This window comes from Onychostruthus taczanowskii, unplaced genomic scaffold (assembly GCF_017590055.1).
Source record: "Onychostruthus taczanowskii isolate IOZ18803 unplaced genomic scaffold, ASM1759005v1 scaffold22, whole genome shotgun sequence".
Classification (NCBI taxonomy): Eukaryota; Metazoa; Chordata; class Aves; order Passeriformes; family Passeridae; genus Onychostruthus; species Onychostruthus taczanowskii.
Window position 1 is genome coordinate 542,620 of NW_024499462.1, and position 14,605 is coordinate 557,224.

The 14,605-nt window shown below is 63.3% G+C and overlaps 1 protein-coding gene across 1 annotated transcript; it reads right to left on the bottom strand.

Annotated features, from left to right (window-relative positions):
- Nucleotides 1-102: 102 nt before the first annotated feature.
- ADAM8 (ADAM metallopeptidase domain 8) lies at nt 103-12,941 on the bottom strand. The gene is made up of 21 exons (XM_041405128.1): nt 12,857-12,941; nt 11,708-11,817; nt 8,594-8,670; nt 8,301-8,379; nt 8,139-8,215; nt 6,888-7,077; nt 6,406-6,471; nt 6,240-6,308; nt 5,452-5,621; nt 5,282-5,363; nt 4,613-4,761; nt 3,667-3,844; nt 2,928-3,017; nt 2,506-2,701; nt 2,233-2,332; nt 1,966-2,152; nt 1,801-1,878; nt 1,632-1,716; nt 1,427-1,541; nt 1,095-1,344; nt 103-948 (listed from the first exon to the last, which is right to left on the bottom strand). Exons 1-21 carry the CDS (start codon nt 12,915-12,917, stop codon nt 799-801), a joined length of 2,559 nt encoding a protein of 852 aa, XP_041261062.1. The 5' UTR covers nt 12,918-12,941; the 3' UTR covers nt 103-798.
- Between the last annotated feature and the right edge of the window lie 1,664 nt (nt 12,942-14,605).

Consider the following 14,605-nt stretch of genomic DNA (forward strand, 5'->3'; position numbering starts at 1 on the left):
AGCTCAGCTCCACCCTTTTCCCCCTTCCGTGATCCCCGCACAGCTCCCTGCCTGCTGCCACCCCGCTGTGCCCTCCTGCCCAGACACACCCCATGACACCTCTTCCTTCAGTCTTTATTGGTATAAAAGCCTTGAACCTAAATTATATCAAAAATGGGAGGCCTGGTTTTACAGCAAGTGGCTCAAAATGGTCACATAAGGGTCATAAATAAATGGCTGCAGTAAAAAGGCTCCCAGGGAATTCCCTTTTGAACACTCAAGGAATAACTCCAGAGATAAAAGCCCCATGGGGAGGCCCAGCCCAGCTCGGACCTGCCACAGCCCCTGGTGACATCCCCCCGTGTGATGTCCCTGGGGCAGGTCCCCACGGCGCTGTGAGCAGGGATGTGTGCTCTTCCTGCCCCGTGGTGCCAGGAGCTCCTCTCCGCAGCCCCGGCAGGGAAGGGCAGGAGGACAGGACACATTCAGGACGTCGGGAGAGAAGGCAGCAGCTCCCAGGGCGCCGGAGAGCCTGGGCCAACGTTGCTTGACCCTCCAAACCGGAGCTGGCATTGTCCCCGCTCCTGGTTTCCTTGGGAAGCCCCGGCTGGCGGCTCTCCCTGGGACAACCGTGAGGCTGCCGAGTCCATTAAGGCACAACTCGAGGATCTGTAAACACTGGTGCCCACCCCGGGCAGGGTCCGAGGGTCCGGCCGGCAATTCAAGTAAGGGTGGAAGCGGGACGATGGCTCTCCAGCTGTGCCACCACCCAGCTGTGCCGCTCTCGGCCGGCCGCGGTGGCGGATGGAGCATCCTTGGTCACCTCCTGGCGGGGGGCGGCTTCAGGGCCACCTTTGGCGGGGGACACCGCTGAAAGGGTGGAAGGGACGGTGCCGGCGGCCCCTCGCCGTGGCTCGGCACTTTGCTCTTCAGCGCTGGGAGAGGTTTGCTGGGCGGCTTCGGCTTCGCCTGGCGGGAGGAGAGACCCGACTGCCTCACCCGGGCACCCAGCAGGGACCCGCAGCGGGACAGGAAGGGTCCCCCCGCCACCAGCCCGGGCCACCCCCGGGATGTGCCCGCACAGGGGGGCTGGAGCCATTGGGAGGGGTGCTTACCTGCGGGGCCCAGCGCGGAGGGGAGCGAGGCGGCCCCAGCGGGCCGGGTGCGGATGGCTGCGGGGCCAGCGCGGGGCTGTGTGCCCGGGGCAGCGCGGGGCTGTGTGCCCGGGCCCGCGGCGCCGCCGTGCTGCTGACCAGGCTGGGCTGGCCGATGTCCCTGCGGGAGAGCTGGCGGCGGCACGGCCGCGCCCGGCCGCCCTCCTGGAACAGCGGGTTGGCGAGGCCGGAGGGAGTCCCGCTGGAGCTCCTGTGGGACACAAGCACCATGTGCGGCTGCTCGGGGCACCCCTCGGGCTCAGGCCCGAGCAGCGGAGGCGGGAATTACCCACCCTTTGTGGGAGCGCCGCGCCGCCCTGGCTCTGAGGAGCAGCAGGCCGCTGCCCAGCCCGACGCCGGCCAGCGCCAGCACGGCCAGCCCGGCCGCCAGCACCGCGCTGCCGCTCCCTGCGGGGACAAAACCGGGCGCTCGGGGACGGAGCGGCACCTCCCAGGCGGTGCCAGCCCCCTCCCCAGGCTCCCTCCTCGGCACCGTACCTGCGGCTATCCCTGAAATCTCCTGCTCGCAGTAGGGCGCTGCCCAGCCCGGGTCGCAGTGGCACTCGCGCCGGTGGTTGCACACCTGCGAGGAGCGGGCAGAGCGCGGTCAGGCCGGTGGCCGTGCCGCGGGCCCGAGCAGCTCCGGCAGGGCCATCCCAGCGCCTACCCCGTGGTTGTTGCACTTGGCCGAGCAGTTCTTGTCGCCGTAGACCTGGAGGTTCTGGCAGCGCCCGGCGTAGCAGACCTGGGGGCAGGCAGGGGGGCTCTGAGGCTGCCCCGGGGCCGGCGCTCACCCTGCCCCGGCACGGCACGGCCCCGGCACGGCTCTCACCATCTCCTCGCCGCACTTGGCGCCGGTGGGCACCAGCCGCAGCTCGGCCGCCTCGCCGGCGTCGCTGCCCGCGATCACAGCCTTGCACTTGAAGCGGCCGAAGTAGTAGCCGAAGGAGTAGTAGCCGCTGCCCAGGATGGGCTGGGTCTTGTCGCTCAGGCACAGCAGCGTGCCGCACTTGACATCCCTGCGGGACACAGCCGTGAGCGCCGGCGGGCGGGAGCCCCCCCGGGCTGGGACATCCATCCCCCCGCAGCCCGTCCTTACTTGGGGCTGCAGGGCTGCTTGCCGTACTCGGTGAGGCAGTGCAGGTGAACATGCTGCTCGCTGTTGTGCTTGAAGCAGACGTCAGGAGCCACCTGCGCCTCTGCGGGACACACGGAAAGGGTCGCACGGAGCCGGAGCCCGCTTGGGGATCAGCAGCGCCGCAGCTCGGGATGCAGGGAGGGACCGCAGCCCGGCGGGGATGCGCTGGCCCGGGGGGCTCCAGGCACAGCCCGCAGCCGGTGGGGCAGGAGGGTGGGCAGGGAGGGGCCCTACCTGCGCCCCAGAGCGCCCGGCACTGCTCGCCGTGCGAAGGGCAGGCCCCGTTGTAGCAGTAGCCGCTGCCGTGCTGGCAGGAGATGCCGTTCTCCTGGAACACGTCCTCGGGGCACTCGGCGCTGAGGCCGCTGCAGTGCTCGGCGAGGTCGCAGTCGTTCTTGCTGGCCCGGCAGAGCGTACCTGCAGCCTTCACCTGCACGGAGAACAGGGATGTCAGCACTGCCCGGATGCTCTCACGTCTCCAGGCACCGCAGCACAGCAGCACCCCGCTCTGGGAATGTCTCCCAGCACCCTCTGGATCCAGAGCTGACACTCTGCTAGCGACTGAGCCGCTGCACAGCACAGCGGCTCCTCCAGGGCTCGGACTGGCTCTTGCCCTGATAAGGACCTGCGGAGCTGCTCCCCTGTGGCGGCAGTACCTTGCAGTCCTGGCAGCATTCCCCTCGGGCACACTCGGCTCCCTCTCTCAGCTGGCACGTGGTGGCATTGCAGCAGCGGTCCGAGCACTCCTGCGAGACAGGGATGGGCTGAAACCCTGCTGGAAGCCCCTGAAGGACCCTTTCCCTCCCTTCCGAGGGGACCAGGCTGCCATGCCACCAGCTGGCCATAGCAGTGTAGCTGCCATGGGCTGAACCTCGGGCCAAAACCTCAACAACATCCCAGGTGGGGACTGTTCCTGCTGCCTCTTTATCCCCATTACCAACACTGAACCAAAGGACCAGAAGGGACTTTTTCAGACGATGAAACTTGAGCTAGTCTCCAGGAAGGAGAAAAAGTGAGGATTTCTGTGCTCCCTGGATCAGGGGAGCATTCCTTCAGGTGCCAGCACAGGGCTGTGACAAGGGATTTATCCCAGAGGCAGTGTCTGTCTGTCTCAATTCCTCCCCACCCCGTGACACGCTGGTAGGGATGAGGAACAGCTGAGCACAGCCCTGGGAAGAACAGCATGCCCTGATGTCCCCTCCTGGAGTGGGACATCTCTGGAGGACATGGGGGGATGTCCATCTTTCCTAGGCTGAAATCACAGCCAGCTACACAAAGCGGGGCGCACACGAATATCCTCCGCCCGTTATTTTCTGTCGGAAGCACCAGGAGCTGGGCAGATCTCAGTGCCCTGCTGCCCACCCTCTCTGCCAGCCCTGTGCAGAGCCTGCCCACCTGGGGCGTGCCGCAGTCGCACTGCTCTCCCCGCTCCACAAACTGGTTCCCGCACACCGGCCCCCCGTAGAGCTCGTCCGCGCGCGGCGCGTTCAGCAGGCAGCTGGTGCGGGGGTCCCCCAGGAACTGCCACATGTCCTGCTCGCTGCAGCGGCTGAAGAGCTTGGGGTAAACCAGCCTGCAGGGGCACAGAACCGCGCCGTGGTCAGCAGAGAGCCCGGGGGGGAAGCGGGAGGGTCACCCACCCGGGAGGGTCACCCACCCACAGGCACCTGCAGCTGTGGGAATCAGAAAAACAGAAACTTCCACAGACACTGAAGGGGTTGATCTGCAGCCTTGGGAGAAGCTTGGGTTGATGTAAAAATAAAATAGACAGATATTAAGCAGAAAAAACACAAACTTATGTTTCTATAGTTGTAAGTAAGAGTTTGCCTTGAGTAAATGAGAAACTGCACTGATGAGATGGTGAAGGGTCTGTAATGTAGGGCTGGGGCTGTATGGAATAAACTGAGAGTTTAGAAGTTATAATAGAAGCATCTGTGTTTAAGTGTGACAGAAGCCCATTAGATGAAAGTATCCACAGTGAAGCAAAGGTGGTAGGTTAGAAAAGCAAAGTGAACCTTGTGGCATCTGTCCACGGGCTTAGAAAGTTCTGTATTGCCTTGTAACAAAGAACTTGTGACTGCTCTGAGCTATGGCCGACTGCTCGCTCCTCTAAAACCTCACAGCCTCTGAGACTGATGTTTATCTCAGCAATAAATGGTTCTTAGCCCAAAAACAGTCCCATCCCTTCATTACAAAGCAGTGACAATAATAAACAATGAGGTGGGGTGGAATGTCCACCCAGACCTGACCATCTCCCTGGTTCCCCCCATCAGGGCGCCCTGTCAGAGGACACCTCTGTGTGTTTGCTGCCCAGGGATGTCCCCCTGCCTCCTTCACTCCCCCAACGCTCCCTGCCATGACGCAGCCCCCGTCAGCTTTGGGGACAGGGCAGCGGCAGCCGGCGACGTCTTCGTCGTGGGACATGCCCAGGTTGTGCCCCATCTCGTGGGCCATGGTGGACGCGGCGCCGATGGGGCTCGTGCTGTGATCCTGTGGGACAAGGAGCTCACTGTGGCTTAAATGTCCTTCTGGTTTCTCCACAGCTTCTCCACGTGTCTCCTCACGCTGCCATGCGCAGGTAAGGGACAAGATGGACATGATCCCGTGGCCTCTCAAGACTCCCAGATTGGTCTCTCAGGGCTGTCAGTGAGCTTAGACAAAGTGGCTGCTCCAAAAATGATGCTTTGTGGTGGGTCTGGGAGGTCACACAGCCAACCTCTCCTGTTCCTGGGGAGGGATGAGGAGCACAGCCAGTCCCAGCCACCTGATAGCCTCCTAAAATCCTAGCTCCTGTGTCCATGGAGCTTCTCTGGGAGGCTTTCCAGGTGCACCAAAGGTACCACAGGTACCCAGCTGGGTGTCCACTTCTCTGGGGGTCGGTCACTTAGGGGACAGAGATGCCAGGGCCCAAATCCAGCCTCGAGGCTGCAGAGGGGGACAGCTGGGGACCAGAGGAGGCGGGGGTGGCTCTGGAGGACGCGGAGCAGGGAGGGCAGGGCACAGGACCCACCTGGTTGACGCCGCCCGAGTCCCTGGTGCACATCACTAGCTTCTTGGCCAGCCCCACAGTGTTGCCGTGGAAGTCGACACCCCTGTGGGATTGAGATGCCACCATGGCCACGTGCCCTGGGCGGTGGCAGGGCTGGGAGGGTGGCAAGGTGGCGGCCCCCCTGTCCTTACGTGATCAGCTGGGCGTTGTCGTGGGGCTTCTTCCGCAGCAGCTCCGACTCCCGCCAGTGCAGGAAGTTGTCCAGCGTCACCTCGGGGTTGGGGCTGACTGTGATCTTGTCCCTGTGGTTCCACACCTCCAGGCCAATCAGGGCCACCCGCAGGCGAAGGGGCTGGTAGAGCTGGGGGGGGACATAGCCCAGAGGGAGCCTGGATTTGGGCTGCAGCAGCAGCAGGGAGGTCCCACCTGCCCCAGGGAACTGCAGCCGAGCCCAGGACACTCCTCACTGGCAGTGTCAGCTCTGTCACCTCAGTAAACGACACAGGCTGGGGTGACCATGGACACAGGATTTCCTCCCAAACCTCTGGGCTCCCCTTGGAGGGTGAAGGCTGGGATGTGGCTCCCACACCACGAACCAACAACTGGGGCTGAAGCAAAGCCATCAGGAAACCCAGCACGGCCCAACACATCCCTCCCTTTGTTAGCAGCCACTCCAGCCTGAGAGTGGCCACAGGACGTGCTCCCAGGGATTACAGGACAAAATTTCCCTTGTGGACAGAGCTGAGCCACTCCTGTCCACACTGCACCTGCAGTGGGCCGAGGGATGTGGTCACCCTGCAGCAGCCCCCTGAGGACCTGAGATTGGCTCCAGCTCCACCACCCCACCCGTGCCAGCCTGTGTGCCACCTGCTCTGTGCCCACTGGCTCCAGCTCCACCACCCCACCCGTGCCAGCCTGTGTGCCACCTGCTCTGTGCCCACACTGGAGCTGGGAGCCCGGGTCCAGAGCCTGGGCTCACCTTGTCCACGTGGTTCACGATTTCCTTCATGCGGTTCTGCACGGTGCGGAGGTCCTTGTGCTTCCTGAACTATGGGAAGGACACAGAGAGATTCCCAGGGTGGCTTTGAGCCCCTCACTGCAGGCTGTGACAGCAAACCCCCAGGCACCAGCTCTCCCCACTTTACCTCCTGGTTGTCTGCCACCAGGACCAGCTCCACGTACCGGGGACCTTTTTGTACCGGACCTGATTTCTGAAAGGGAAGAGGAAAGTGGGGCTCAGCTTGCAGCTTGCCAAGCCACCAGCTGACCCACATCCCATGGGGTGTGTCAGATCCTGGAGGACCTTCCAAGGTTAGCAGGTCTCCTAGCTCAGCTCTGGGATGTTGTTTTGCTGGGTTTCAGACTTGCAGCTCGCATGCTGGAAAACCCAAGCCTGCAGCTGGGATTCCACACCAGGCTCTGCAGGCATCACAGAGCCCCTGGGGTGGGAAGATGCTCCTGCTAACAGGATCCCAAGGCCTGTTCCCACCAGAAACCCCCTGTGCTGGGACACCCGACCACCGGCTGATGGGAGAGGGGCACGGCCGAGAGCCACGGGACGCCCCTCTTCCCCCGGGAATTCACAGAGCCGGCTCAGGAAGGAGCAGCGATGCGATCCCATCCCTACCCAGCGGTAGAGCTTCATGGCTGCCGGGATTTTGGGCTCGCGGTCGTACTGCAGGCTGCTGGCGCCGGGCTCCCGGCAGGTGCCGCGCCTGCCCCGCAGGTGAGCTGCCCGGTACACGGCGTGCCGGCCGGCCACGGCCCCCTGCAGCGGCTCCAGCACGAAGGTGGTCTCATTCACACGGAAAAACCCACTGAGAAGGGCGAGAGAGAGGGCAGGCGTCAGGCTGGGGGGACAGGCAGGACATGGACAGACCCTACACGCACCCGTGGAAGTGCCTGTGACACTACACCCCATCCCTGGAACTGTTCAAGGCCAGGCTGGAGGAACCCGGTCTAGTGGAAAGTGTCCCTGCCCATGGCATGGGGTGGGACTTACTGAGATTTAGGATCTCCCATCCCAAACCATTCTGGGATTCTGTATGAACACAGCTGCCAAACTGGCTGCTGGGCTGGGAGGGGACGGGCTGTGGCACGGCAGCCGCAGCACGGGGACTATCCAGTGCTTCGGGCAGCAGGGATGTCCTGGGCTTCAGCAGCTGATCCTTTAAGGATGGATCCAGCGAGGGCAGTCCTGCCCGGAGCTCCTGCGGTGTCAGGGCTCCACTCTCACCCCACTGCCGTGAGTCAGCTCCCAAAAAGTGCCGTGAGCCTTTCCTGCCGGGCACCCAGCCAGGGCCAGCGCCTCCAGCAGGAAGAGGGATGTCATCTTCCCTTCCACAGGGAAAGCTGAGCTCTCACTCCATCAGCACGGCCGGGGCTGGGTCACACCGGCTCACCGGGGCTATGTCACTCTGGGTCACCGGGGCTCGGTCACCCCGGCTCACCGGGGCTCGGTCACTCTGGGTCACCGGGGCTCGGTCACTCTGGGTCACCGGGGCTCGGTCACCCCGGCTCACCGGGGCTCGGTCACACCAGGTCACCGGGGCTCGGTCACACCGGCTCACCGGGGCTCGGTCATACCAGGTCACCGGGGCTCGGTCACCCCGGCTCACCGGGGCTCGGTCACACCAGGTCACCGGGGCTCGGTCACACCGGCTCACCGGGGCTCGGTCATACCAGGTCACCGGGGCTCGGTCACACCGGCTCACCGGGGCTCGGTCATGCCAGGTGACCGGGGCTCGGTCACACCGGCTCACCGGGGCTCCGTCACTCTGGGTCACCGGGGCTCGGTCACCCCGGGTCACCGTGCCCCGTGCCGAGGCTGGCAGCTGTCCCCAGCCAGGAGCAGGGCTCCAGGGAGCCGGGGTCCTACCTGAGCCCGCCGCAGGTGCTGATGCTTGCTGCCGAGTCGGGCTGTCCCCGCACGTGGCCCTGGTAGAAGCAGTGATCCTGCCCAGAGAGAGAGGGCAGAGCTGTGGGGGCTGCACGGGCCCGCAGGGGTGGGAAGGCTGCTCCCCCCGGAGCCAGCCCGTACCTGGGGGTCCGGCTGCTCCGTGATCTCTGAGCCATCGGCAGCATAGTGAGTCTCGGTGTAGTTCTGCCCCAGCAGCGCCCTGCGGGGTGGGGAGGGGGCATCAGCAGCGACCCCGCTTTGGGGGGAGCATGTGGGGACTGTGACACCCCCGGGTGGGTTTGGCAGGGAGGGAATAACGTGCTCTGGGCTGAGGTCAGCAGTGTGGTGATGCCAGGCCTTGGAGAAGGGATGCTCAGGGCAAGGGGAGGGTGCAAACCCCCTCAGACCACCCCACCGTGCCCACCTGCACTCACCTGTTCTTCTCCAGCCACAGGAGGTGCTCCCTGCCTTCGGCACGGATGCCGTAGAGGACATGGCTTGGGTAGGTGCTCTGCATGAAAGAGAGTTGCCATCAGACACTGGGCAGGAGCCAGAGCTGCTCCAGAGGGGCCCCTGTCCCGCCGGAAAGGGGACAGCAGGGTCTGTGTGTGCCCTGCTGAGCCCGGCCGCTCAGCCTGGAGGCACGCAGCAAAGACACAGGAAATCAGAAGAGAAGGAAGAAAGCGTGTGGGCAACGAGGCAAATCCCCGGCACATCCTGAGATGAAGAACAGGTCACCCGCGAGGAGACGGAGTCAGCAGAGTCTGGTTTCCCGTGTCTGACACACGGCTGCAGATGGCCGTGCCACGGGCTGAGGTTTCCTACTCATCAGTCACAGAGCTCCTTTTTTGGGCTCCGAGTTCAGCACTTACTCACCAGCTGAACCACAAAGATCCCTATGGCTCTTATCAGCAGAGGCTTCTTCCTCCCTGCCTGATCTGACACGCCACATCACGTTCAGGGAACTGCTTCCCTTGGCTCTCCTCGGCCTCTCAGAGCACATTTTAGGATCACTGTGTCCCCAATCCCAGTGGGAGGGAGCCAGGGTGGCTGTGGCTCAGCCAGCTGAGCCCTGAACCCTCAGGATGGAGATGTTCCTACAGGAAAAGTGTTTCCCTCTGGGCTATCCTGTCATCTCCACCTCCAGAGGCCCCATCCCACTGGGGTCACTGGGAAAGAGCCATGGTCCCGTGTCAGGCTGTGCCCTTGTCACGAGGGATCTGAGACGTCCCCTGAGGGCACATCCACCTCCCCTGAGGGCACATCCACCTCCCCTGAGGGCACATCCAGCTCTCCTGAGGGCACATCCTCAGCCCTTGCCAAAACCAGGTGTGGAGAGAGCCCAGCCAAAGGCAAAGCAAACCTTTCCCATGGGGCCAGCATTCCTCAGGGATGAGGTGTGCTGCCTCTCCCTGGGGAGGGTGACAGGGCTGGCTGTCATGCCATGGCTCAGCATTCCCAAGGGGATGATCTGCACCCTGGAAGGAGCCAGGCTGAGCGGAAAGCCCTGCTGACTCAGTGCCAGCGGGGTCAGGTGAGAGGCTTTGCTGTCACTCAGCTGCCCCCGTTCTCCCTGGTTTGCAGCTCCACTGTGCTTGTGGGTCCCTGGAAAATTCTTCTCTTATGAACAGCGTCTCCCGCCCCTCCCGACCCCTGTCAGCCAACAAAGCCATCCTTTGTTATTGTTGGCAACGCCAAGGCCAGAAGAGGTCTCAAGGAATGGCAGGAAAGCACTTGGGAGGGGGTGCTGGGTCAGGGAGCGTCTCTGGGAGACGACCGCAGGGCAAGTTTGAAATAAAAAGTCCTGATAAAGCTGCTCTGAATCACCCCCTTCCTCATTAGCATGGGCTGTGCGAGGGCTCCAGATGGGAAAGCTTTGGGAGCAGCCCTGGAGCCCCGTGGCCGTGCTGAGCCAGCACAGCAGAGCCACAGCCGGAGCGCAGGGAGAGCAGGGATTTCTTCCAGCTGCTCTCAGTGAGACCCAGAGAGCCTGGAGAGGATGGGGATGGGATGTCCCATCCCGCCCCAGCTCAGGTGGGAAGAGCCAAGAGGCCTTGCACACTTTTCCAGAGCCCTTTCCGTGAAGAACCCGGGTGTGGCACTCTCCCTGCTGTGCTGTGGGAAGGCTGGCACCCAGGAGATCCCGTGCTGCAGGACCCACGGCTCCACCCTGCCTGCAGGGATGAACTTTGGGGTTTAAGCCAAGCCAGGGGATAGCTGATCTGCTTCAACCCTCACCTGCTGGACCAATCCCATGTGTCCCAGCCACTCCAGCCCCAGATCCAGCTCCTGGTGGCCTATGGCTGTCCTGGCTACAGGAGGGGCCAGCGAGGAGCACATCCATCTCTGCCTCAGAGGGGCTTGGAGGTGGTCAAGCCTTGCTGAGAGCTTCTTCCCCACCCAGGTGACCTCTTTCCAAGAGGCAGCAAAAAAGGGCTTGGAAAGCAGGAGACTCCCTACCCTGAACAAGGCAGCTTTGGATGTCCAAGGACCACCCAAGCCAAGACCAAATCCAGGTGCCACCCATCAGCCAGTTCCTGTGGGGCTCACAGCTCATAGCAGATGTCTTCTCCAGAGGGATCCCGAGGTGGGTGAGCTCCCCTTCCCGGGGGGATCGGTGCCGAGCCGCCCGGCGCACGCCCGGCACAGATGGCGTCTCTAAATAGCCCGGGGAATGTTTATCTCGTGGACAAGTTTAGGTTTCTAGAGCAGGGAAAACAGATGCTTTCAGGGAGGGTTTTTGAAGCTAGCTTATCAGGAAGGGTTTGAATCACAGGGGAACGTGCTGTATGGCACTAGGGAATACGTGTCCCGGCCCCTCCATCCCTCCAGGCGCTAAAATTGGTGCTTTTTGGGGCTAGAAAAGGAATTAAAAAAAAAAAAAATTGGCTGAATTTCACTGTAAGGCGATGAGGAAAGTGACTTTGAGGTCAAGGCATCCCACGGACATCGACATCAAGCACTCCAAACTCCTGACTCAAACCCCATTCCTTCCCCCAAATAGCCAGGTTTCCCAAGAAAAACAGCACTGGTTTGCTTTCATGTGGATTTCTGCAACTTTCTGATTCTCATTTCTCCGTCCCAAAGGACAAAAAAAGCCCCAACTTCAGCAAACACAGCAAGAAAAGTGCTTACAGCTCCACGAGGCTCCGCAAACCCCTCCTTAAGGAAAGACCAGATGTCACAAGATCACGGCAAGGCTGCGAGAGGTGGCACCGCTGGGTCACGTCCCAAAAAAAGCACTGGAGAAAGCAGCCCCTCTCCCCAGGAGTGCGCCCCGCTGTCTGCAGGTCCTAATTAGCCCCAAAACAGCCTAGAAAAGCTGATCTAATCAATTGCTCCAGCATTTCCACCCTCCGGGGTGGAAGCAAGGCAAGGAAATGGGCGGCACGTCATTCTTTTGGTGCAGGGCTGAGCGGGTCTGGCCAAAAGGCTGGTTCGGGGGTCCCGCTCTGAGCCTGGTGGTGGGACGGGATCCCTGCTGGTTGCATCCCCCCGGGCAGATCCCTGGGAAGCAGCGAGGGCGGCCGTGCCGAGCTGTGACTCACCGGAGGCGCAGAGAGGTCCCTCTTGCCCCGGGGCACCGGCAGCTCCCGCGGCAGCACCGTCTCGTACCGCTCCACGTGCGGCAGCTTCTCCTCCAGCCCGCCCGTGGAGCCTGGGAAAACGAAGGGCTTTGAGACACATACCCGGGAACAGCTGAGTCACAGAATATCCCGAGGTGGAAGGGTGCCACAGGGATCACTGAGCCAGCTCCTGGCCCTGCACAGACCCCCAGCCATCCCACCCTGGGCATCCCTGGAGCAGCGCCCAAGCTCTCCTGGAGCTCTGGCGGCCTCGGGGCCGTGTCCATTCCCTGGGGGAAGAGCCTTTCCCTGATACCCACCCTAAACCCTCCCTCCCCGTCCGACACGCCGCTCCCTCGGGTCTGGAGCCGGGGGACAGCGGGAGCAGCCAACGTGAAGGTGCAGGGACGAGCCCGAAGAGCAAATCCCGAGATACCTGCTGGGAACGCAATCCCTGGGGGGCTCCAGGGAGCTCAGCATCACCTGGGAGCCAGCAAGTCCCTCTGGGGGCAGAACGCCCCGCCGCGCCCCTGGAGCGGCGGTACAGAGAGGTTTTCCAGCTCCCCATGGTGATGCCACCGCGTGTGACTCGGCGTCTGGCGGCTGTGGGGGCTGCTGGGGAGAGCGGCTGGTGCCTGGCTGGCTCAGCCCCCTCCCAGCTTTCCTTGGATGTCGGAGCGGAGAATTCCTGCCATAAACGCTTTGCTTTTCCCCCAGCGCCGGGTTCGGACGGGGCTGGCTGCTCGGTGCGGGGGTCCCACGGCCCTTGCCCACGGCTGGGACACAGATGAGTCCCGGGCGACCTCCCCGGCTGAGCGACGGGGACCCTCGGCTCGTCGCGGGCCGCCGGTTGTCACCCTCCTCTCTCCTTCCCGAGGTGCCCGCGCGGCCCGGGAGGCACCGGGAGCATCCCGGTGGGAGCGAGCCCGGCCCCGGGCGTCCCTTCTCCATCACCCTCCCTCGGGTAGGCGAGAACAGAGCTGCGCCCCGAGACCCCGGGACTCCCCCCGAGAGCCGCGGAGGGAAAGCATCCCCATGAGCATCCCCGCGGCGGTGCCGCCATCCCTGCCCCCCGGCCGGTCCTGCCGCACGCCCCCCGGAGTCCCCGCCCGCCCGGGCCCCCAGGCTCACCGCGGGCCGGCAGCGGCAGCAGCAGCAGCGGCAGCAGCGGCAGGAGCAGCGGCGGGGCCATGGCTCGGAGGTCCCGCCGTGCCCCCGCCCGTGAGTCACCCACGGCCGCGGACGGGACGGGGCGGGGCGCGGCGGGACGGGCCGCCCACGGCGGGGAACCGGGCCTGGGGGGCACCGGGAGCCGGGGGGGGCACGGGGACACTGGGAATGGGGACCGGGGATTGGTCAGGGGACATGGCGAGCGTCCGTGAGGAAGCGGCGAGAGGCCACGGGGCAGCGGATCGAGGAGGATCGGCGGGCACCGGGGTGTCCGGAGGGAAATGGGCACTGCCCACGGGGAATTGAGGGAGGGTGGTGCGGGCATCATGGGGCTCTATGAGCCACGGGGCACTGAGGACTGTCCCCGGGCAATCACGGGGGTCCGTGGGGGATCGAGAAGGGCACACAGGGACACCAGGAGTGGCCAGGGGACACTGGGGAGGGAGCACTGGAGAGGGTCCACGGGCCACTGCAGCGTGCCCGGGGGCAGCTGGGGGCATCGGGGGGCGGTCCGTGGGGCATCACGGGTGTCCGTGGGGCACTGGGGACTGTCCACGGGGCACTGAGGAGGGTCCCTGGGACATTGGGCAGGGGCAATGTGACATCGGGGGAGGGCTGTGGGGAGGGGCCACGGGGCATTGGGAGTTGCTGGGGCACCTGGAGGGTCCTGGGCATCGGGCAGGGGTCACGGGGCATCAGGGGATGGTTCCTGGGGAAGGTTTGTAGGACACCAGAGGGTGTCCATGGGCATCCAGGAGTGCTCTGTGGGGAATCGTGGCTGGCTGTGAGGCTCTGGGGAGGGTCCATGGGGCACGGGGGGGCTGGGTCAGTGCGGTGGTGGAGGATGCCCACAGGACATTGGGGCGGGGGGATGGTCCAGGTGGCACTGGGGACTGTGTGTATGGCCTTGGGGGCATGAAGGTGTCCCCTGGCCTGGTGGGACATGTCCTCCAGCTCTGCAGGGGCACTGGGGGGGCTGGATTGTCACAGGAAGCACTGGAGCTGGGATATCAGGGCAGATAAGCCAGGCACGTTTGTATTTCTGGGTGTTTCAGGCCAGGGCCAACCAGGAAATGGAAATGGCCACAGGCACGTGGGTGTGAACGGATTTGGGATTAGTCATCCACGGGTGCTTAGAAGTTTGCTGTTGATTTAAAAAAATGAACTCTCCATGACTTCTAGTGGGACTCAGTGCCTGCTGGTGGTCCCCATGCTCTCCTGGGGTCTCTCCCTCTGGAAAGCTGGAGGAGCAGCTGTAGGCCATGGAGCACACAGAACCTGCGAGCTCTGGGAGCTCCCTGCAAAGAAGTGAGGGAGAGGAAGGACAGGAGCACAGTCCTGTGCCCACAGCCCTCTCACACGTCCCCAGGTTCCCTCTCCTGCCCCCAAGGCCTCTGTGTCCCTGGCCTTGGTTACCCCTTGTTCCTTGGAGACATTTCTCTTCCTCCCTCTATGTATCTGCTCTCAAAGTGCCTCAGGCGATGTTTAGATTCCCTGGAACTCCTCTGCTGCGGGCTTGGGGCTGGAAAGGATTTAAAGATCATCCCATGGCATGGGCAGGGACACCTCCCACTATCCCAGCTTGCTCCAAGGCGTGTCCAGCCTGGCCTTGGACACTTCCAGGGATGGAGCATCCACAATAATTTGCACCCTAAGTTCTGTTAACAGACAAAAACAACACTGATATTTTTTGTCGTTGTTGTTATTTAA

Excerpts from the sequence above, each read along its gene's own strand:
- ADAM8 (XM_041405128.1), bottom strand. The coding sequence starts at position 12,917 with ATGGCCCCGCCGCTGCTCCTGCCGCTGCTGCCGCTGCTGCTGCTGCCG. Across the intron at positions 4,762-5,281 it reads ACTCGGGCGGCGTCAACCAG|GATCACAGCACGAGCCCCAT; the intron begins GTGGGTCCTGTG and ends CTTGTCCCACAG. Across the intron at positions 2,153-2,232 it reads AAGCAGCCCTGCAGCCCCAA|GGATGTCAAGTGCGGCACGC; the intron begins GTAAGGACGGGC and ends TGTGTCCCGCAG.